General features: G+C 24.3%; 1 protein-coding gene across 2 annotated transcripts; it reads left to right on the plus strand.

Moving 5' to 3' along the window:
• The first annotated feature begins 139 nt into the window (after positions 1–139).
• LOC132921011 (putative uncharacterized protein DDB_G0282133) lies at positions 140–24,602 on the plus strand. Of its 2 annotated transcripts, XM_060983806.1 has the most exons (16): positions 140–723; positions 5,111–5,302; positions 5,418–5,554; positions 6,034–6,126; positions 6,699–6,776; positions 9,912–9,989; positions 13,127–13,207; positions 17,729–17,839; positions 18,038–18,100; positions 18,209–18,352; positions 18,421–18,741; positions 18,814–18,870; positions 18,941–19,033; positions 21,895–21,966; positions 22,037–22,411; positions 22,480–24,602. In XM_060983806.1, the coding sequence occupies exons 1-16, from the start codon at positions 589–591 to the stop codon at positions 22,742–22,744; spliced, it is 2,295 nt and encodes a 764-aa protein (XP_060839789.1). In that variant the 5' UTR covers positions 140–588; the 3' UTR covers positions 22,745–24,602. The 2 variants fall into 2 exon arrangements, with proteins under 2 accessions (XP_060839789.1, XP_060839790.1); XM_060983807.1 differs by lacking the exon at positions 6,699–6,776.
• The last annotated feature ends 1,731 nt before the right edge of the window (positions 24,603–26,333 follow it).

A 26,333-nucleotide genomic window follows, 5' to 3' on the forward strand; every position in this document is an offset into this window, starting at 1 on the left:
GCACACTTATTGATTTATTGTTCACGTGGTTGTTGTACATAGACCGCAATTTTGGGCGGCAGCCGGCAGCAACGGTTCATGTACAATATCTTTGGAGGTAACTACTATCAGACGGAAGATGACCGCCATATATGATAACAGAGGCCAATATGCATCTGCCGTTACCGTATCGTGTTTAATGATTGTTTCGTATTTTCTTTTGCATGACTCGTACTTCGTAGTTCGTAGTAACGCGCGTAAATTAACGACGCTGGATTGCATCGGTATTGTGTACGTATCGCCACCAAATAATTATAATATTTTAAATTCTTCATATTTCTTTGTTGGGAAGTGCGTTTTGTCTCGATAATAATAATTTTACTCGGGTGGATACGAAGAAGTTTCTCATTATCGGTCTCGGACTATTCGACCCAAACCACCGTGTTTCCGCTGCTCTGTTGATTATTGCGTTTTATTGCGATTCCCGTTTCAATGTTCGTATTTCCCGTAGCGCTGTTGCAGTTGTTCCACTCAGTGTCCGCTTTCCAGGCGTGTGTGTGTGGTGTGTGATCTTGTGTGCCTGAACGCCACCACAACCATTGTTCCACCATGAACAACGACATTTACAAGTGTCGATTATGCGATCGCATGTATCATGACAAGGAAGTCGTCATCGATTTATCGTCGGAGGAGGCAAAGAAGGAACAAATTACTTCCAAAATACTCATCGCCCTGTCAATCATAGTAAGAGCACATACTGACATATTTGGTAGCTCTTATGATTAATATTATTATTATAATTATAATGTTCTATCATTTCGTATACTTCACTGGCATTCGTCTCTTAGTGTTCACAACTGTTAAAAATATTCCACCAATGTCCCCGTGGCGTATTTACCATTTATTTTTAAATAAAGTCTACTTGTGTTTAGTCTTTTTTTAAATTTAAAAGTTAAAAGTTCGTTTCACTTCAAAAATATGTGTATCAATACTATTCAGTATTATTTATTTATATGGATTTCATTGTAGTATATTAATTATATAATATTTAGGTATATTAATTATTAGAAATTGTTATTATTAATTTTAAATTTTAAATTTTAAAATTAATAGATTTGTGCTAGGTACACTGAATACAATATTTTTAATAATAAACTGATATCATCATCTAATTTATTGTTAGTAACGAGTTGTCACTAGCCTCAATTATATAATATAATATGTTTCAAAAGAGTTGAAAACCAATTTAGTTATGTTAATATTTTTGAACCAATTTTATTAAAAAATAATTGATAAAGTACCTACTATTGTACAAAAAAGCACTTCTTTATTAAAGAAAAAAAGAAAATATTCCTTGAATTTTAAATAATTTCTTGATGATTATAATCAGAGTTTGGACTCTATAACAGTAAGAATTACAATTATACGCACTATCAATAGTAGTTACCTATAACGCTATAAGCCTATAACCAAATAAATCTTGAAATACATAGGTACCTAAAAGTTATTTTTTTTTATAATTTATTTATTAATTTTTGGTGATTGTATATTTAAAATTTAAGATATAAGAGCATATAAATTTATATAAAAAAAAATTATGAAATCATTAAACTACTCACTTCATAAAATTATTTGTGAAGTAAATTTTTCGCTTAACATATTTAAATCTGATTCTATGTCAATATGTATAGTTAAATTAGTAGGTATTTAATAATATTAAGGTATGTCTTTTAAAAAATATTAAGGTATTTTTGTTGTTATTGCATATAATATATATGGCATTTTTATTAACATAAAGTATTTTATAATATAACAGTACCTATTGATAATAATAAAAGAATCTAGAATTTATAATAGGTAACAGCATAAATAATATAGTACTTGGCTAATAAAGTATTTTTAAATTTATTATAATGGATATTAATCATAATATTTTGCCCATTATAATTGATACCACTATATATTTAAATAATATGTTGTATATAATATTATTTAGTTTATTCTAGAACATTTAGGTTAATTTCTGTTTCCAAAATCTTCCTTCATGTTTTCCTATGTGTTACCAATTCTTCATTCACTACTCCTAATTACTTAAGGTTTTTTTCACTCGGTTTTCCTATTGTCTTGGTTTTCCTCTTGGTCAACTTAAATTTCTGTAACAAGTCTAACATCAATATTCAATAATTAGTTTGAAATTTATTGTATTATTGTTTGACTAAAATTGTAGTAAAATATTAATGCTCGTATTAATGTGATTAATTTGACAATATATGGAGTTGTAAGTGTTAAATATTTATATGCTTTTTATATTTATTTGGCAAAATTAATTTTTAGCACCTTCTCTTGTATTTGCTTAAGAATGATTGGTTAGACTAATCAGTTTTTAATATATTCCTTCAAAATTATTTTAAATTTGATTGTTATAAATCAACAAGTGTCATAATGTGATTTTACTGTAATAAATTACTTACTCTTTTATTTAAATTTGTAAAGTATATCAATGAATTATGGAGGCCTTTTATATTGAAATACTATTATTGCCTTTGATATTATTGTGTCCCTATTTATTACCTTATTTTCAATGCCTTAGATATGATCAAATCAATAAACGTAAATAAACAACTTAATTTGAAACTAAAAATTATTAATTTCAAAATAATTTATTCTATCTATTAATCTATTTTTTTTTTTTTGAAATTATTCTTGGTAATTTTCGATGCCGCGACTACCACTGGTCTAATTCTGTTATCTAGACTACATATTAACATATACATGTTGACACATTTACACGTCTTCAGTCAATCTCTGTTGTTACTGGAGTCCATACTCAGCATATTGAATGTATTTGGGGCACCACTAAATGGAGAAATAAAAAGCATTAGGGGACCATCCGCCATCATTTAGAGTCCTATATGACAGAGTTTATTTGGAAACACAACTTAGTTGATGGAGATTCATTGGATAATATATTGACAGACATTTTGGAAAATTATCCACTAAAAATAGAATTTTAGACTTAAATAAAATTATTTTATCTCTATATATTATATAACCTGTGATAATTTTAACTGTAATGTTTGTAGGTAATGATTTTATATTTTATTTAATATTAATATTTATTGATTATATAAATGACAAATTCATGTTGGCCAGGACTTTGAGGAGGTAGTCGAGATAATGGAATTGAGACTCGTGGTAGTCGGGATAACCGAAAAGTACCTAATTTTTTTCTTAGCAGCATAAAATATTTTTATGAACAAAAAAATACTTAACTGTTAGTAACATATTTACTAGTTGAATACTTACTTAGCTAATTTTTATTTAATTAAAACAATCAAATTTATTATTTTTAACAAAAACTGGAAGTTAAACATTTGTGTTACAAAACAGTCAGTGATACTTGTTTACTCACTGTACACAAGTTTTTATTTGTAAACTACTCATTTATATACAATGAAAAATGTGAACAATTATTTTCAATTTGTAACTTGCAGTACATATTCAAGATAATGATTCAATTTATCTTAAACATTTTAATACGATTCACATGTTAATTAAATTGAATAAAATCAAGTTATTATTTTTGTCAGTGATAATTTGGTCATGTTTTGAAATATTATATATTTCTATATGCCTATTTTAGTTAAACGTGTGATGTTAACGAGACACAAGTTGTCAGTCCTCTTTCTAAATGTTTTTGAGTTTTAGTAGACTTTTTCTGTAGTTTATTTTATGCTAACGAGTTTAATGTTTGGTTCATTAAAAAGCATATATTAAAATTTGTGTGCAGAAAAAAGTTGCAAAAAAGGACAGATGTAAGCAAATGGGTATCGCCCATTTCACTTCCTTGACTTTATCATTGGAGATTTTATTTCTTCTAATTGTGCCCATCTTAAAATGACACCAGAAATGCTAGACCATAGTTATTACTATTTTACTTTATATATAACTTTTTCGAGACTGCCATTATTCATTAAACCTTAAGAAATATGGATTTTTTTTTGTTTCTAAGGAAAGGTAGTTGACATTTTTTGGTGATGTCTTTCTTTTATCATCTACTGTCCTCTTTTTAGGCAGATATTCAAAGCACATCACTGTACACAGTGTATCCCTTGTCAGACCTCTCCTCTACATTCTTCTCTGTTAAAATTTTTTCAATTATGTTAATGAAGACTATGTTTCTACATTTTAATTCTGATTGCTTAAATATTGCTTCCATGTTATAGTGTTTAACACTATTTCAATACTCTAGAGTACTGTCTTCCCAAAATAATTGCCACCAAACTGAAGAAATATCATAAAACTATTTCTTACATTTCTTGATATGGTCAGAAACCAAGTAGGAACAACTTACTAAGTATACTAATAATTTGTTAGCAATAATATTACTAATTTATACATTTTTTTTTATGAAATATAATTTTATTATACCTATGTCATTAGTCATAAATCATAATGAAATACTTATGAAAGTGATCAAATTTGCTAGTCACTTAAATATTTAAATTGAATAGGTTATGTTCAAAAACAACTAGTATGTAATGCAAATGTACCTACATAATACAATTATTCCAAAAATGTATTTTTACGGCTATCTTGTTGTATGCGCTCTACCATTTGATTGCACTCTACAGTGTTTTTCCACTCAAAAACTATATTTATATTTTAAATGATATATTTTTGTAATTAATGGATAATGTTAGTGGTTTTAATTATGAACAAAATTTCTTATAAATATATAATATATTATTAAAAATTATTATATATTATCATTGTTTGTTATTCATTAATAATATTATAAATACAAAACTAATTAGAAAAAAAAATGTCATATAGGAAAAGAAAGTGCTAATCTTTATTACCATTAAGTCACAATAATAAAGATATATATTGGGTTGGGTATTATTGCCTTTATTAATTTGGTAAAATTGGATAGGAGCACATACAACAAGCATCTTGTAATTGCAGGTAGACTGCAATCTGTGGTATCTGTGTGCATACTGTATACAGCAAGATAGTTGTTTTTATTATATTTTAATACATGTTATGCTAATATTTAAAATCAAATTGTTATTTCATAGTTCATAGATACCTACTTAAATTTAATTATCCATTTACTTACTTTTTACAGATTACTGATCATGATCCTACACCGAAGTATATTTGTAGGGTATGCTATGGGCAAGTTGAAGTAAATTTTAGATTTGCAACTACGTGTCGAATAAATAATGCAAAACATATGGAAAAATTAATAAATGTACCATCAAATGATATGCTCAGAAAAGAGCAAAACAAGTTCATGAGAACACCTGTTCATGTTTTGGTAATATCAAATTTAAGCTTTAAAGTATTACGCACACTTTAATCATGAATCTAATACAATTATAGTTATTCAATTAAATATAATGAACTTAATTTATTTTATTTTGATTTTATAGTTTAATAAATACCAGTTTGATATGAAAGGGTTGTTTGATGCAGTAACAAAGTATTTGAATGATACTAATGAAGACCCAAGTTCAACTCGACATTTTGAAAATTTTGACAAATATTTTGGTCTTAATAACCACAATGGGTTAGTATTAGCTTAAATATTATAATCATTATAATAAGTATTAAACACATTTTTTCCATCATAAAAATAATTTTTTTCTTAACAATTTGTATAAATTGATTCATGATTCTGAGTTTGAGTATTTTGTTTTTTAAAGTATTTATGTTTTATGGATAGTTAATAGGTACCTAATTTGTTAAAATAAAAATAAATACATTATTATGGTAATAAACTAAATAGAAAATATATTTATTGTTAATGTTTTGTTTAATAATATTTATAAATTTAATTAAATTTTATATTTTATAAATAGTATTCATTTGGAAAACAGACCTAATAACCTTACCTTTTTTTTAAAGGGATTAAACAGTAAAGATGCTTGATATAATATATACTTATATTAGATACCTTAGTATTTTTTGTTATAGGCATACAATTTAAACATAATATAATGATTTTTGTATATACTTACTTATTAGTTGTTATGTATTGTTTTATAGTATTACAAATAGATTTAATATTGAGAATGATAATCCTGTTGGTAATGGAATTCCAGAAAGCTCTCCAGTACTTGATGTAATAGAGCCTAATATGTAAGTAGATAATACAATTTTATTGTCTGTTTTACAATGGATTCTGCTTATATTCATTAAATATTAGATGTAACCGTACATTAGAATATATTATTTACTAAAACCTAATATACTATTAATGTTAAATTTACTTATAATATAATTAAGATGAAAATTGACCTAGAAAATCCTTTAATAAAATAACTTATAAATTCTTTGTAAGCTAATTTTTTTTTTGGAAAAAAATTAAATCATTGTTATATTTTTTACAAATGTTTTTTATACATTTATAATTTTTGTGAAAAGAGGTTATAATAAGCAGAATTCATTATATATACAGTGGAACCTTAATAACTTGAACATCTATAAGTCGAATTTTTGATAACTCGAATTCTATTTTCGCCCCAAACCAATTCGAGTTACCGAGGTTCCACTGTATTTTAATTAAAATTGTTTATTTGAATCTAAATTATTATTTCATAGTATTTTATCTAATAATTTTATAGTAGGGTATTAATATGATTTACAAAAAATTCCATTTTAATTGTTGTATTTTTATATTTAAAATGCATAAAGTATTTTTGTTTTTCTAGTGACACAAACAATATTGACAATATTTATAATTCTGGCATAAATCCTTATAAACGATCTTTTATATTTATACCTATCGTGTAAGTATATAATAAATATTGATATTAAAATGTTAAATATACAGGTAAATAAATAAAATTAATTTTTATAAATAATTTAAAGTAGATAAGCTTAAAATTGTTATAATTATTTTTCATGATGTAATCTGATAATAAGTAGATTTTAAGAATTTTTTTTTTATTTAAATAAAGAAATTTTGGTATTTATTTAGTATGTGACCTACCGGACGCATGACCTACCAGATCGATAATTAAATAATAAATAATTGAAAAACAGTTATATTAAAAATCATAAAATTAAGTTATTTTATTATTACAGATTACGGATTACATTCAGTATCAGTCAACAAAATATTAGTGTAAAAATATGTCATAAAATTATTTTATTATAAATACTTTTTAAAAACAATACCAATACCGACACTTATAAAATAGGAAATGTCATTTTTTTTTTAACATTTTTGTCAAATTTTTTTGAAAAATAATTTTAAAAAATATTAGAAATACTTGTATTCGAATACTTTACAAAATAAAGATAACAGATAGTAATCATAGTCATAATAATAATATAATAATTGTGATAGTTACGTGATTTTTCATTCGTCAGTCATAAAATTATTTTATTATAAATATTAAATTATTTTTGGCAATACACTTTTTGTATATCACTTAAAAATTTAAAAAAAATTGTATCTTGCCTGTTAATAGATCGGTAGTTATATTATATAATATTAATATAATAAAATTATACAGATAAGCAAGCATAGGTTGTCCGTCATCAATTGTCCGTACCTATAATAATAGTATAAATAATCGTTTTGGTAGATCACATACTAAACCCGGTAATACAGGTAGGTAACATACTAAACTCGATTTTTGCTCGGTAGGTCACATACTAAACGAATACCAAAATTTTTTCTATTAGAAATCATACTAAATACAATTACATTAAATTAAATACAAAATTATTATTTCTATATAAACTCAATTTTAATATTTAATTGAAAACTTTGTGAACATTAAAATATTTTAGCATTAGAGTGTTTTCAGCATTATTTGTATCGCCCCAAATTTTGCATATAAAATTGTTCATTATAATTGTATCTTCATAGATTTTTAATTTTAATAACGCAAATTTATTTGTATGATTTATCGATTATCTTAATATATAATAATAAAGATTAAAGTTGTCTCTAGTAGTGGAATATCTATGATTTTTAGAACTGTGAGAACACAAGAGGCCTTTATTATATGTAGGGCGCGGATATACATTCTCTTAAAATAGCCAAAATATGATGCTTATATTCTCTTAAAAATTTAAATATTCTTTAAAACCATAAATATGTTTTTTTATCAATTTAATTTTTTAACATTAAAATTAATAAATATAAATAATAAATAATGAATAATAACATTATTAAAATAATAGTTAATAAACATTATATTTTTTAAACTTTGATTTTAATATTAAATTTACAAACAAAATAACATACTAATTAAAATAATAAATGGAATAACAATATATTGTTATAATAAAATAGTATTCACCCTCTCAATTGTATCACCTTAATCAGTGTAGTAGTCTTTAGTAGGTATAGATAAAAAAAATTAAAATAGTAATTGTATTAATCAGCCTTATGGTTTTCCTTAAATATGTAATCCTAAATATTAAAAAATTGTTATTTATTAATTTAAAATTTTAAAATTTTAATAGACTTCGAATATATTATTATAAAATGATAACTCGTTATTACTGGAAGAAAACATGTGATAATTTACGTGGTAACATAATTTTATCAATTATTCGGGTCACTTATTTTAGTTATTGAAATCTTAGACAGATTATCTATTGTTAGGTAGTATCTTAAATTGTGCTTGAAATGTACATATTTTTTTTATTCCTGGAAATATTTCGATACATAAATTTTTAATTAGTGAAATATGCAAAATAAAATTTTGTATTCAGATTCTAATCAGTGACATATATTACTCTCGTTGTTACACATACATCCATTAAAAACATGTTTTTACATAGAAATCAGCGCTCTAATTATATGTAACATCAGCCAACTATGCATTACTTACTCTACTGGTTCTATTTAATTATTGATTTATGAAGAAAGAGTGGATATTTTTTGAATTAATTATTCAACTTAGGTAAAAATCTGTGGATGCTACTCATTATGATCAAAATTAATTAATATTTGTTTAGTTTTTATTCTTATGAATAAACACTGGATTTTTGTGTAGCTAACTCTTAAAAAACATGCAATTAAAATGCTGAAATGTTCAAAATTGTGCCAAAACAAATTATTATTAGTAGGCATTATGTAACAAATTTTTCATTATAAGTACTTTATGTTTTATTTTTATTTTTTATAATTTATTAGTTGGCATTAACTATTAGTTATTATAATATTATATTAAAATATAAAATTTAAAAAATAATATTAATTTAATTTAAATAAAATAATAATTAACTGATTTACAATATTTTATTAAAATTTGTTATCATGTGCATTTCTAAGCAAAAATATTTGTACATAAGTACTAATAAGTTCATTTTTATAAAAAAAAAACCGGAAAGTGCAATTTTGTACAAAATAAAACTTTCTTTAAATTAATCTACTTCTCTTGATTTGAATTTGTAGCTTGTTTCTATAGGATTTATAACACATAAAAAATGCATTGTATGGGAATCCAGTCTCATAATAAATATAAGTATAATTTATACTTTTGGCAAAAATCATATGATAAGTGATGACAAGTAGCTATAATCATTTTTAAAAACTTCAAATATAATACACAATTATTATTATATTAAAAAATTAACTATAGTTAAATTAAATAAGATCCTATTTATTTGAGAGGATTAATCTAATAATAATTAGTTTATAATAAGCCTAAATATGAAAAGCTCTTCCTTTCAATAACTCAAAATTCAATAATATTTCCCCCTAATAATATTGATAACAATAGTCATTATTGTATATTTTATTATTGGTAAATAATAAACATACATTAATTTCTAAAAATTTTTTGTTTTAATTATAATATATTGTAAACTACATATAATATAGAATGTATATTATATAATGATATACTGTATTAAGTTCATCATTAAGTATTTATTTATTATTATTATTGTTTTTGTAGAAATGCAAATCAATTGAACCATACAGCTGAAACTAGCACGAATAAAAATGTTCAATTTAACAAAAACTTTCCTATTAAGTAAGTATATTATAATTAATTTAACACAAGTATATTTTATAACATTCATAAGATATTTAAATTATTAAGTTGTTTTATGTATTTTATTTATATTTTATAGTCTCAGTCGTTTAAATTATATAATATGTATATTGTATAATATATATATATATATATTGCATAAACAATTTAACCCATAGAATTAACTCTGGTGCTCTTGTATCTTTCATTTTATTACAAAAAATATTCCATATGTGTATAGTATACCTAACACATTTTGGTATTTGTCTTGTTAATAATTAGGTATATACTTCAAATTATGCTAGATGATGCATATTGCTAAATAGGATTCCTTATTTATTTGTATAGTCATCGTATACTGTTGTTTATTATTTCATTTAAAAAGTATTATACTTGAGTAATTTTAAATTTGTATTCTGTGAATTCTGATACTCTTGGGTTTATGATACTAGTGGAAATTATTTTTGTTATACCTTTTACCGTGTTTTATTTTTCTATTTAATTCTAATTTGTTAAAGGAAAAACAATGAATATAATCTTAAAATTATGCATTCAATGGCATTGTCTCCTCTTCTGATATACCTCAAAGTATTATTCATAAATCATAACTACTGCAGGCTAATATTAATTAGTTTTTCAATTTGGAATGTCAGTGTCATATCTTATTAAGCTTAATTTTCTCAACTAAAGTGTTTGATTTACTTCACCTACTTACCTTAAGGATTACTGTTAGATTGTGTTGGGAAATTTTATTTTCAATTTAAGTTTAACTGTTGTGTATCTAAATCCTTGTATTAAGGATATTCAGTGCAATGCATTTAAGCTTTTTTGTCTTTGTTCAAAGAAATTATCGTAAATTGAAAATGTTTAATTCTTATGTTATATTCATAAGTTTATCTTTAACTTAACCATTAATAAGTTTTTTGAACATCTGAATTATTGTTTAAAAAATTCCTAAAGTACATTTAGTTGTTTAAATGCTATATTTGCATTGACCTCCTGAAAATAAGCCATCAGTCAATCACTAAATTTAAGTAGTCTAATGGATTGCTGGCATTCTGTTAATTTCTCCTTCATTTCAATCTTCTGTCAGCAGATTTAGTTGTTCTTCAAACTTTTATTTCAGAGTTTATTTTTCCTTTATTCTATTTTATTCACTTCTGATTGATGATAAATTTGTTTACTTTCTACATCATATGTATTGTATCTAGACACAGACCCAGAGGGGGGTGTTTGCTTCCTGAAAAATAAATACTCTACACAATGTGTATTTTTCAGTAAGCTGAGTATATTTTTACACAAAATTAGTAAAAAAAAAAAAAATTGAAAAGTATTATTTCCTTACATTTGATATGTCTTTATTATTTACTTAAATTATAATGAATATAGTTTGTGTTAGAATTTAATTTTTTTAAATAAAGAAATTTGTTTGAGATGTGTTTTTAAAGTTGCTACTAATGTATATCATTTTGAATATTAAGCACTAATACACATTAATTTTGAGACCTAAAAATGGTCTTAGGATACAGTATACATAAAACAAGATCTCAATTTTAGCATCCCCCTCCCTATAATAAAAAATCCTAGATCTGCCACTGACTGTACCCAATAAACCATTTTTTACATATAGATATAATAAAATATACCTAATACCTTGCTTAGATTTTTTATTTTCACCTTTTCTTAATTTCTCATTAATAATAATTGATGAATGATTATACAAATATATAAATTTTTTTTTTATTGGGCCCAGTATATAGGTATACTGTATACATATATTTTGTATACATGGTTAGGCAAGTTACTTTATTTATTGTAACTGGTTACAATTTACAAGTTACTCTTAAACTGCGCAACTAGTTACAAGACCCTAAATACTTTTATGTTGTGTAACTGGATACAAGTTACAGTTATGTAACTAAGTTACATTTAAAGTTAAAAGTTTCACAAATGAAAATAATTATAAAAAAAACATGTTTATATAACAGTCTTAAAATATTTGTAAATTGTCCGAGTTATATAACTTAGTTACATGTAACAATGATATCCCCAACCGACTGTTTGTATACAATGTAAGCAATTAATTACTAAAATAAAATGAAGTATAATTTACTTATAGAAATTAATTAGCAATTAATTACTTACTGTTGATATTTAATTTATAATAGGAATTTTTTTATTACATCTTAATATTATTATTTAAAACAGTGTTATAATTTAATTTTTGAGACTAATGTTTAACCTTATATTTTTAGACATATTATTTTAATTTTTCTTTTTTTTTTAATTTTAAGTTTGTTAAGTTTGTTTAAATTATAATTTTATAAATGTTTATATTTTATTAAATATTTATAAATATATATTTTTAAAGTAGAATAAATAATGTAAATAACAATAGACTAGCCATAAATAATATACCACAAATATTCCATCATGCAGGGCTTGAATGAAATCAATTTTAAATATTGATAAATGTCATTAAAAATCTTTTAAAAAAATCAAAAGTAACATTAGTACTTATTAGAATTATTAAGTTTAAATGAAGTGGTATAAGTATTTTTTATAATATGAATATCTTATTCTAATTTTAAGACATTTTAATTATTAAAAAAACATTAACGATAATTACTCATTTTTATTTACTTTAAAAATAAAAATATTCAATTTATTTAATTACAACATTTTCTGTGGTTTTTTGGAGGTAGTTATCAAATATTTTAATTTTTAAATTAACTATGTGCAGTTTTAAATTGTAATAATTTACTCACTTATAATTTGTTTTAAAATTAAATGTTGAATAACTGCTTACAACAAACCACAGGTAATGCTACCTTAAAGTTTAATAACGAGTAAATGCATTCTAATTTTAATACTAATGAAGCTAAATCATAATCTATAAATGCTTAAAGTACATTTACTATGTTAAGATAGATACAACACATTTCCGAAGAAACAATATCTTCATAATTATTTTTAATTATTTTAATTACATTTTTTTTCAACTTATAACCTATAACCTAATTTATAACTTATTTTTAAAAAAAATTAAAAATGTTATATTTGTTTGTATTTTGTATAAGAAAAAAATATTACCTAGTTTAATATATATTGTATTAAATATATTTTTTTTTTTGTAGTTCTAGAAATAATGTAATCAAAACAAGTCAATATCGTGTACTAAGTAGACCAATTTCATTACTTAGAAACGGTCAAATTGCGTGAGTATATATATTATATAATTTAGTATATATATTCTATTTATATGTAGTAAATACTAGTTTATACTACATTTATATGTAGTATAAAAAAGTATATACAGTGATAAAATACATAACTTATTGCAAATAGGAAGTTTGAATAAGAAATTCTTATAGGTTTAACAATAATTTTTAATGATTTATGAATAATTTTCATTATTCTGGGTACATACAGTGGCGTAGCCAAAGAGGGTAGAGGGGTCATTGCCTTCCCCCCATTAGCTGTGTTTTTATTATTTTTTTATATCAGTACGTCCATAGAGTATAAAAAAAATTAGAAATGTTATTTATTATCTATAGCTGTGGTATCTAGTTCAATTACAAACGTTACCAATTGTTTTGTCTAGGCGATCAGCAGTGAATTTTATATAATAATATTTCATAGTATCTATTAGAGCAGTGTTTCTTAAACTTGTTTTATCCATGAAACCCTTTTTGATGTCCACTTTTATCGCGGAACCCCTACTTTTTTTTTTTTTAGCTTTTTTTAGGATGTTAAAATAAAAATAATAATAATTGTATATATATATATAATAATAATAATTTAATAATAATTACTTTAATTAGACTAAGTATACATTTTAATGGGATAAGTGAAATTGCTTTTTATTTTTACAAATATTTCTAATATTGGGCTATATTGATGAAATTTGTATTATAATATTAGGTTTGGCATCAAGTCTGCTGCGGTATTTTATTTTTGTCAATACATAGGTGGAGAACCCTTTTTCATACATATAAGTGGTTGCAAATGGTAAAAGTCCCAACATGGCCTTTTGTGACAATTGAGGATATTCATCTTTTGAACTGCACCAAAATTAGAGATAGCTGATAGGCTATTATTATTTAATATACAAATATTTTTTTTCTATAATGCAAACTTTTTTTCCCCATTAGTAATATTTAGTTGGATATTTTAAATTAATTTTCTTGAAAATTTTGAAAAATTAACTTAAGCTTTGCGGAACCCTGAAGTGATCTCTACAGAACCCCAGGGTTCCGTGGAACACAGTTTAAAAAACGTTGTATTAGATGTTCCTTGCGGTAACCGACCGCGCTCGTGTATCCCTACCCATCATGTTCCGCTGGCTTATCACTCCGCCAGCTTATCACGCTATATATAATGATGCAAGTCTAATATGTTTCATTTTGCCCGAAGATACTTTTTCTAGAAAAAATGTTCTAATTATAAACTTAAAGGGAGGTAGTAGTTAATTTGATTTATTTTGTACTTTGGGGTAATTTATTTTTATTTTTTTTCCAAAAAATATTTATGAATACATTTTCAATGCTTAATGCAATTTTATAAATATTTTAATTCTTTTTCAGCTATTTATAGACATTTAATTTTTTTAAATTTTTATTAGACATGTATAATAACATTTTTGTAGGTAAGTAAATACATATGAAAATTTAGTATAAGATTCATTACATTAATTAAATGAAAACTTAAGCATATAATTAATTAACAATCACATTAATATTGTGTAAGACAGGCATGTCAAACTCAAAGTATCAAGTGGGCCAAATATATTGAATAGTTTACTACGCGGGCCGCACATAAAAATTTAGCGAAAAAATAAATGTTTTGTAAAAATTTTTCAATTTTATTCTTTATATGTTCACGAATACAGCAATATTACAACCATGGCTTGCATTTCAAAAAAAAATTCCGTTGTACGTTATTTACGATTCAAGCCCTGATTACAACTAAATTAAAAAATGAAAAAAAAAATAACATTAACATTTAAATAAAATATAAATCATACCTACTAATTATTTATGAAAATAGGTGTATAAATTACAAAAAAAAACATATTAATAATTTTTTTTAGACGATATTTGACATCTCTTTTCTCCCACCAACTTTTCAATTTCGGGAGAAATATTATTTGACGAAGCCACTTTTAATACTGCATTTAGATGTGTGTCGGTTAATCTGGATCTTACGGGTGATTTATTACTGTTCATTAATGAAAAAAGTTGCTCGCATTGATAAGTACTACTAAACATAGAAATAATTTTACTTGCAAATCTACGAATTTCTACATAACGTGTTGGCACAAAACTGTAAAAATCAGGAACACCAACATCATTGAATTTATTTTTTAAATTTGAATCATTTTGAATCTCGATCAATTCCATTTGTATATATGTTGAAACATTTACTGCGTCTATTGAAAAAGGAGAGGTAAATAAGGCAAAATCGTTTTCTAAATATTGGAAATCTTGAAACCTATTTTCGAATTCAGTCTTCAAACACAAAATTTTTTCTGAATATTTTTTGTAGGAAATTGGATCATTATTAATTTTTGTATACGTCATGCATGCTGGGAAATGCGTTAAGTCTTAGTTTTGTAATTGTGTTTTAAATAGATCTAATTTACATTTGAAAGCCTTAACATGGTCATTAATGGCTGTTATAATTTGATTTTTCCCTTGTAATTTTAAATTTAAATTCGATAAATGCTTCGTTATATCGACCATGAAGGATAGGTCTTGTAACCACATAGGATCCGATAAAACGCTGACGTCTTGTTCTTTAGACTCTAAAAATATTTGTATGGCATCTCTTAACTTCCAGAATCTTTCCAATACAGTGGAACACGATAACCATCGTACTTCTGTAAAGTATGGTAAACCTGAATACTCGCTTTCTAAATCGTTTAAAAAAATCGAAAATTGTCTTTGGTTCAAACCACGTGATCTTATAAAATTGACCATTTGTTTTACAGGTCTTATTACATGTACCATATTTATAACTTTTGTACATAACACCTCTTGGTGTATAATACAATGTGTCCTATGAAATTTATGCTCAACATATTCATTCGCTTTTTTTTGCAATCTTTCAACGAATCCTTTATTTTTTCCCGTCATAGAAGGAGCTCCATCTGTAGCTACGTATGACAATTTTTCCAAAGGTAAATCATATTTTTTCAAGAGTTCAACAACAGAAACGAATACATCCTCTCCTGTAGTAGTATCAAACATAGGTATAATTTCCAATAACTCTTCAAAAATATTAAATTCCATATCGCAAGCACGAAAAAACATAGCTAACTGAGTTGTGCCACCAATATAGATATAAATATAATAATATAATAGTTTATCAGAAGATAAGACAGTATAATAATGTATACCAAATAAACCATTCTGATATTCTGACCAGTCGTAACACAAATAATATTATTAAAAATAAATAAATATTTTTTTCATTAATATTGGTAGCCTAGGACCACAAAAAAATGAGCCGCGTATTTGACATGCCTGGTGTAAGGGTTTGAATTTAAAATTCTAATGAAATTCGTAGAAATCATCATTTATTTTTTTGACATACCTATAGGCAACTAACTGCTCAGAATTGTTTTTCGTCAAATACCTACAGTTATTTATCATTTAATTGATATTTAACTCATCCATTACAGTGATTTACTCTATGTTGAGGTATATCCAACACCTACTGACAGTATTAAATATTTTATTAATTTAAGCAGGATGTATTTAGTATTATATGTGGTCACATAATAAGTATACTAATTATCTCTATTATTTTTTATGATGAAAAATTGAAAATAGTACAAATTTAATTTTCAAACAATTTTTTTAGTTGGCCTCCCCCCTCTTTAGAAATTCTGGCTACGCCACTGAATTCCAAATATACAGTATATAAAAAATGTAATTTACTTAAAAATAGCCAAAAAGCAGGAATATTTATACATTATACATTATTAATTTTTTTTTTTTTAATTCAAAAAAAATGATTCAACTTGAAATTTTCACTTAATACTACTTATATTATCATTTGGAGATATAATGCAATTTTTAAATATTTTTCCTAAAAATATTTTTTGGCAGTTGAGTTTTATACTTTTGCACTTTTTTTTTTATTTAAGTTGATAAAATGTTTTTTTTCTGGGTAAAAAAAATAACTAAACATTTTAATACAAGGTTCCTTACACAAGTATAAGCATTAAAGTTTAAATTGTTCATCAATGCATAGAATCATTTTTTATGTGTATAGAATTTGATCATTGAATTTAAATTTAACACTCATTTCTGTGATCTACCTACTTGATGACTAGTTCAAAATCTACTAGGTAGGATGAATTTTGTATGTATATCACAAAAAACTTCCTTAAATGACATTATATATATATAAGTAAGTAAAACAACAAATTAGTCGCATTCTCTTAAACTTAAATTTTACTTCTAGAGAATTATTTTAATGATACTCAATGCTGATATCTGTTACGTGTTGATAATAGTATAATGTTATTAACATTAATAACCAATGATCAGGATAAATTATATTCACTGTATGTATTATTATTAGTATTTTATTTTATAAATAATAATATATTTTTGATAAAGTATAATTAATTGTTGTACTTAGAATAAAGAGTAACATTTTTATAGATTGCTTATTCATAGGTATATGCTTATATATTATATTAAATGTATTTTTATAATATTGTTTAGTGGGACAAAAAATATTTCACAAAATAATGGTATTGCTACATGTCAAACTCAATCTGCTGTGAATAGTTTTGCCATGCGTAAAAATCAATCTACTATGAATAGTTCTGCGATGTAAGTTAAAAATAATATCAAAATGTGAATTAAATTAAGGCATCTATAATATGATGAACACAAGTTTGGAAATGTTTCATGTTTTTGAAACAATCTGTTCCATTGTTTAATATAATTATAATATGTATATGAAAATATATTATAGCCTACAGGTATATAATTATTAATTATATACCCTATTATATATTTTATTTTCAGAGTCCGAAATACAATAAATAATCATAGTTATAGTCTTCTATCTAAAGAAAATGGCACAACAAAGTATGTTTATTATTATTATTAATTTGTGAATAAAATCAAGATTACAATTTTAAAACTTAAAATGTAAAACTATTTGATTAAAAGTAATTAATTTTAAATTTTGCATAGTGATGATGACGTTATTTGTTTGGATGATGATGACGATGATGACATTATTATTAATGATAATAATAATAACGATGGCTCACAAGCTTTTCAAGATAATAGAATTTCTCAAAATAACCCAAGAAGAAAACTCATCACTTATAATAGGTATGTATATATGTATATAGAATATATTAAATTGATAAACTAAACAGAAAATATTTTTTCAACTTAAGAAAATTAATGCCTATACCCGAAAATGTACAATCTGAGAATACTGAACATTCTTCAAGTATCTCATGTGAAGAAATGATGATTACTCCAGATTTAGACTTCTCAACTTCTAATTTGGGTTCTTCGTTAAATGGAGAAGATGAATACTTTGAAGAAGTACCATCTCAAGAAAATAACGAGATAATTGAATCATCATTAGTTATACCAGAAACTGAACCATCAACAGTTTTACCACCGGGTGCTGGTATCCATTTTTTATGTGCTCCTAACGATAACGATAAAGTTGAAGAATTGACTAATAAAGAAGAAAATACTGAAAAAAAGTTGGTTAATTATATGAACTTATCTAGAAATAATACTCAAATTTAAATATTAATATTTTATATTTGTTACAGAAAGCCAAGTGCAAGAAAAAGGAAAAATCTTAATACCAAAAAGGCTGTGCCTCCTAAGTAATGCGTGATTATTTACTTTAATCTATAAGCAAAAAATATTTATAAATATTTCATAATTTATATTTAGGAAACAGTCTCAACGAAGTTCAATTGTTGAACATTATCAAAAAGCTAAAAGTAAAATACCAACACCATCTACTTCTACACAAATGACAGAAAGGTAATTTATAGTTATCATATTACTTAGTATATTTTGTTATAATTTTCAAGTACTAAACTTTCTTGTTTTTATTGAGTCTTTTTATACAATATGTTCTGGGGGGAAGTGACTGGCCGACATCATATGAAAGTATAACTAAAATTATGAAGAAATACCCTTTAAAGAGGGGTCTAACTTTTTTATTTTTTAAGTTATTGTTCATTCAACTTTTTTTAAAATAAAACCAAACCTACCACGTATTTTTTTATGTTTCTCCAAAATTTTTCAAAATGTTAGCTTATTTTTTTTTTTAATTTAAAGCTATTTAATTATCCTATCAACCAACATATGCAATTAAACCAGAATTATGCAAATTATTATTAAGTTGAAAAAGTAAACATTTTTTATTAAAAGTTAGAATTTTTAAAAATAAATCTCGTATTACTCCAAATAATTCAATATTTAGTATGGGTTTTTTGTTTGTATATTATTTTATTATTTTAAAAAAGTTGAATTGCCCATAATATAAAAAATAAATAAGTTAGACCTCCCCTATTTAAAGAGTATTTCTTCATATTTTTAGGTATACTTTGATATGACGTTGACTGGTCATTCCCCCCGGAATACATTGATACAGGATGATTCTTTTATCATAAAACACTCATTATTTCAAAAAGTATTCATGTTTTTGAAAACATTTTTTTTTACATAGTTTCAAGTTGTTAAAAAAACGTTTTTATTAAAAAATTATATTTTTAAATATTTCTATCCTTATATTTTTTTAAGTTGTTTACTCTTTTGAATGACAACAGTATTAATTTCATATTCCAAAGCAGAATATTTTTCTGAGTATTTTGATACATAAAAATTGAAATACTTATAACTCATAAACTATTCGCCCTAAATTTTATTTTTATGTATCAAAGTACTCAAAAAAAAATTCTGCTTTAGAATATGAAATTAAAACTATGTTGTCATTCGAAAAAAGTAAAAAACTTAAAATTTTTTAATAAAAATTTGTTTCTAAAAACTTGAATACTTTATGAAATAATGAGTGTTCTATTATAAAAGAATCAACTTGTATATCAATTGGACATAGATTAAAATAATATATACAGTCGACTCTTGGTAACTCAAATTTCAAGGAGAAAAAAAAATTTGACTTACTAAAAATTTTGAGTTATCAAAAACTTTAAAAAAGTATTTTTTTATGTTTTCTTACATTCTTACTTACATGTTATCGTTTTTAAAGAATTGGTTTAAAGTTAATTGTTTTTGTTTATTTAAGAGGACGCCATACCCGCATGTGTTGTCTCTGTCTTACTAACGTACATCATAACAAATTTCTGTTCAGTTGAATACATTTTGTGACGTTAGCTTTAATATTAGAGTAAATTTACTTATTATAAAATTTAAATGTAAAAATATTATCTAGACAATGACATATGCTTTTAATGATATTATCATTTTAAAGTAAGTTATGAACATTTTAAAGTTGTTATATTTTACATAGCTTTAACTCACATTAAAATAATAATATCATTAAAAGCATATGTCATTGTCTAGATAATATTTTTACCTTTGAATTTTATAATAGGTAAATTTACTCTAATATTAAAGCTAACGTCACAAATGCATTCTACTGAACGAAAATTTGTTATGATGTACGTTAGTAAGACAGAGACAACACATGCGGGTATGGCGTCCTCTTAATACATTGTTCTCAGTTCTATTTTCTAAAATACCTAGTGGTTTAAATAAATCGTCCATACCTTCATTGCCTTCAATATATTCACTTAATGTTGTTTCTAATGCAAATGTCGCTTCTTTATTTGTAATGGTGGATTGTATTTTTTGGTCTTCAAATTCTTCTTCGTTATCTTCGTCCAATATATCGGAGATGATATCGTTCTCGGTTCATTCTCCGCAAATCTCCAAATTTTCATCAACATTGACGTATGATGTAAAAGTTTCATTCAGATTTATTTTCTTAGTTAATTGATCCTATTCATTGTTATTATCATCAGAAGGTTTTAAGGAATATTTTCAGTCGAAGTTTAAAATATTTAGTTGACTATAATGGTCGGATTTTACAATACAAGTCAAAACCGAAAAATAATCGCCTTTATAAACTATTTTTAGTACTAAATTTGGATAAGAAAATTCAAAATATCAAAAACTTGTCAAATTAATTTTTGATTTAACAAGATTATTTAAACATTAAGTGTTATTATTATTTGAAGGGGAATTTTAGTTATTTAAGATATCGAGAATTTCGAGTTATTAAGGTTCGAATTACCGAGAGTCGAGAGTATGTATATATGAATTGAAACTAGGTTGAAATTGTTAAAATCACAATTGCATAAACTTATTTATTGATATTTTTTTTATAGTTTTTTCCTTATCTTAAAGTAAATTGAAAAATTGCTAAAGTACAAAACAATTTTGTTAATTTCAATTGTGAAAGAAATTAGGTTATTTTAACTACCACGTCATTATGAAACTAATACATTATTTAATTTATACATACAATTTAAAACAACTAAACTATAGATATATTTCTGATTTGTTAATTCGATTAGATCCATCAATAAATATCAACAAATGTTTTAAGTAGATACTGTCTAATCTACTCAAATTAAACTTTGTATGTTACAGGTAAAGTGCGAACAAATTAAGACAGTTTGGCATAATAAACTGGTTTTGTTCTATCTTAACTAGTCATTGTCCATTGTCTTGGTTTTATTCAAAATATAACAAATTTATATGTTGCATATTTATAATAAAATTATAGTGTCTATTTAATGTGACTTAAATAAAAAAAATAATACAATAATGTAGAATGAAATATTATATAGTAATAAGAACGTTTTATTTTAAAGGTCAAACACATCATTAACAAAACCTAGGCCCAAGAGAGCATCTGCTATTGCAGCTAATTTTGAGATAAAAAAGTATATATTGATTTATAGGATTCAATTATATTATAAGTATTTATATATTTTATGTATATTTTATTTTTAGTTCTGGTTTATGGAAATTAGGAAAACATATAGACGGTTATTGGGGACCAGAATTAGAACGTATTTCATTACCACTGTTCCGATGTCCAATTTGTGATGTAATGTACTGGAGTATAAAGTCACGTCAAAGACATGAAATGTCAGACCATTCATCGCTGCTTAATTCTATACATAAACCTGTAGTGAATTCTGCTCCTTCAGCAGGAAATGCAGCTTGTACTCAACAACTATCTCTTATGAATTATTTGCAACTTCGCTTAGTAAATAAAGATGAACCTGATGCAATCAACCATTTGGCCAAGAGAACACATTTATTGAAAGCACTCAAGGTTGTGGGATCCAAAACTAGTGGAATATTAAAGTGTAATTGTTGCCCGTAAGTATAAAATATATCAATACATTTAACATATTTTTATTAACAGTAAATATTTTTGCATATTTTAGGTATGAAACAAAGCTTATGTTTGCTTTATGGGCACACATGTCTTCCAATCATTTAAAATCTGATTTTGAAAAAAAATCATGTTTATTTTGCTTTTTGTGCAATCGCTCAGTTAGTAAACGTACAACATTGCTCAAACATGTAGACAAATGTTCAAAAGAAACATTAGATATTAATAATTCATGTAATCAATTTGTCTGTACACTTTGCAATCTTACCTTTGATTCTTTAATAAAACTTGAAGATCATACTTGGAGACATAAGTAGAGAGTTACTAGTAAGGTTATAAACATTCATATTACTAATATAATATATATATATATATATATATGGTATATAATTTACATATATATATATGTATAATATATGTTTTATATCGGACCTTTGTATAAACTTTTTCTTATTTCTATAGTTATAGTGTTATATTATACTATATTCATTAGTTGTTATAAATGTTTCCTAAACTATTGATAATATTAAGTTCTACAAAAGTAATCTGCTTAAAATTCAAATTTAGATTCAAAGGAAATATAATACTAAACTACTTGTGCTTTTAACTAATCTTAATTTCACTGATGGGTGAACATTATACATTATTTCATATTGATTTACGCTTTAATTAATATAATTTTGTTTCTTTGTTTAGAATAATTTTTTAATTATATTTAATGATTTTTCATTTCTTTTGTTACATTGAAATAATGCAAATTATAAATTTATGCTTTATTTATATTAATCTTAGGTTTTTTTTTTGTATTATTATTACTACTATTTTTTCTTTGTACACAAGCAATTAACCGTGTATGCTTGTCCTACTAAATTTAAGTATTTTTATCTAACAATAATTAAATAATAAAAATAAAAATAAAAATTGTATTAGATTTTATAGAATATTTTATACATAGTTGAGTAAAAATAAATCTTCACTTGTATTCTATATTCAATAACTATGTGATGGGATAATTTTATTTTATTCCATATGGTTGTTTAAAAAATAAATAAGTTGTTAAATTAAAATAAAAAAATTATTCATTTTTATTCATAACATGGTGACTTCATGAATACTTTTCTGCATGATTCTTTATATTATAGAAAAAGGTATTTGTTGTTGCTTTTTTAAATTAAATTTTTTAAATTAATTTATTTTGATGATGTAGTGATATTTAGATATTCCTGACTGGGGGGGGATGTTTTCCAATTTTGAAAAACTGTTAATTTACCTTCAAGTTAAAATATTTTTTGTGTTGTTATTAATTATTATAATTTGTTTTTATTAAATTTGCTAAAAATAGAGCATGACTGATTTTATTTTTATAATATTATGTCAAAATGATATTACTTGGATATTTTAACCATGTATTATTTGTTTAGTTATATTATTGATATGTTATTTGATTTTATATATACAAATTATTACAATATACATATTGCATACAAATAACTATAATTAATACTAAAATATTGACAATGTTGTTGATAAACATAATACAATGTATGCATTAATTTGTTTTTAATTGTAAAATTATTTTGTTAATTTACTGCAAAGAACATTCTTCAGTCTTCGGAGACTTCACTATTTTGTTTTTTGCTCTCTTAAATATATCCAAGTGTGAGAGATATTGTCTAATGGACTGTTGGTGGATAATTATATTGTTAATTTTTTTCATCAAAATACTGGCATTCTTTAACATTTGTTATATTTTTTGATACCTACTTTAAGTATTTAGTTAAATTATTTTTATTTTTAGATCTATATGTATTTTTATTTGACAATGTTGTGTGAATGTAAGTAATCATATCTAATAATTTAATATGACCATAAGTATACGAAAAAAAATTATTCAAATAATATAAAATAATAGTATGAATAATTTTTTTTTGCATACTCAATTAAAGTAATGGAGATTTAATAAGAAATAAGTCTTATTGAATGAACATGAATTAGTACAATGATGTAAACTCATACTATTTGTTTACAATTTATTAATCATAATTTATAAGTAAGCACACTTGTCACAGGGTATGCCTATATTTTATAATTAACTTATAAGTATAAGTAATACGATTGTCTCATTATTTATTTGTATTTTATAAATATAATATAATTAATTTTAGTGTAGTAAAACTTGTGTTTTTTTTTATCTATTTCAGCCTACATTATAATATGTTTAATAATTAAAAATTAGAAATTGGGCATTTTTTTTATAAATTGTGATACAAATATATTCTGGTTTAAGTATATCAGACGGTATTTCATGTAATATAGGATTATATAGACGTGTTCTATTTCCAACATACCTATTAATAAAATAAACCATTAGGATCCAAATTCTGCTTGAAAGTCTCAGTCTACTTGACTTTGATTTTCCCATATTTTTGTTTTTAATATCTCCAAAAGTTGAAATATGTCAATTTTTTAATTTAACGTTTTTGGTATTTTAAGGGGAATAATATAAAAATGTATTATTCACACACTCACGACTCGCGCAATAAATGCGGCGGCATTCGAAACTAAATCGAAACGGGGTCAGTGATCTTTGTGTGAACGCTATAGGTAGTTGATCTCAGATGCTAATATACGATTCAGCTTACATTTTACACATTTTTGTTTGTTTTATAATCTCGTAACAAATTAAGTGTAAAAACGGAAATTTTAAATGAAGTGTTTCTTTTGTTGTAGCAATAGAATTTAGCATACTATATAGTATATAGTGATCTAAAATAGGTTGGGGACCACTGATTAAGAACAGTTTGTAAAACCACTATATTTTTTACTCTACACCTAATTTTTATTTTTATAAAATCCTTTTTTTATGCACGATATTAAAAAATATTTGTGGCATTTATTTCAATAATTACAAACATGATTTTTTAATTAAATATTAAGTTTCTCCGAGTTAGAAACACTGTCTTTGATTCACCAAAATAACCGATTACCCAGACACGGTATTTTCTGTAATTACCATTAATATAAGTATACAATTATTTTAAAATTTTATTTCAGTCTTAACGTTAAGTACGATATTCGGCATCCAGCATGAATGAGAAGTGAGCGAATATTTTTGGCCAGCTAACGGTTTATAGGGACCCTGGTACCGAAATCCGTATTTTACGTTTTCCCGTTTTTTCTTCTTAGTGGTTGAAAATCAATTTTCAATACACTCATGGAATTATTGTTTGATTGAATTATTGATATTCTGCGACCGCCATAGTCGCAAATAGGATCTGTGATTTGGGGGCTGAAGCCCTAACTCAATGAATGAAGCAACTGTAAAAGTTAAAACCAAATAACTAAAAAATGTCCTCGCTGCATTCCATTTCTAATAGAATACATACGTAGGTATACCCTAATTAGTAATTACAATAAAACTTACTACACATTTTTTTCTTATGTACTATTTCATCCACTTTTAATTATAATGTCAAGTTATATTTATGATAATATATTATACAAAGTGGGCAAATGGGTATCGCTCTGCTGTAGAGATGGAGAGTAGGTCACTGGTCACTATAAGTCTATAACGGATGTGTTAAATTTGAATGCAATGACAGGTATCATTGTATACGAAAAACGATTCTGAACGGAGATGATTTATCAGTCAAAGATAATTAGTAAGATATATTATATTATTACCTATATTTAAATTGTAATATATCGTTATTTTACTTGATTTCGAAAAAAATTTTCAATTCATACGCTCATAAAATTTTTTCTGTATTGACGCTGGAATTTTTTTTTACAGTTACTTGAAGGAAAACTTATGGAAAACCTTGTATTGGTTAAAAATTTTATGAATTTTCAACTTCAAAATTCCTTGCACATTTAGGGTAATTTTGATATATTTCGTAAACATTA

The sequence above is a fragment of the Rhopalosiphum padi genome, chromosome 2 (genome assembly GCF_020882245.1).
Source record: "Rhopalosiphum padi isolate XX-2018 chromosome 2, ASM2088224v1, whole genome shotgun sequence".
Lineage (NCBI taxonomy): Eukaryota > Metazoa > Arthropoda > Insecta > Hemiptera > Aphididae > Rhopalosiphum > Rhopalosiphum padi.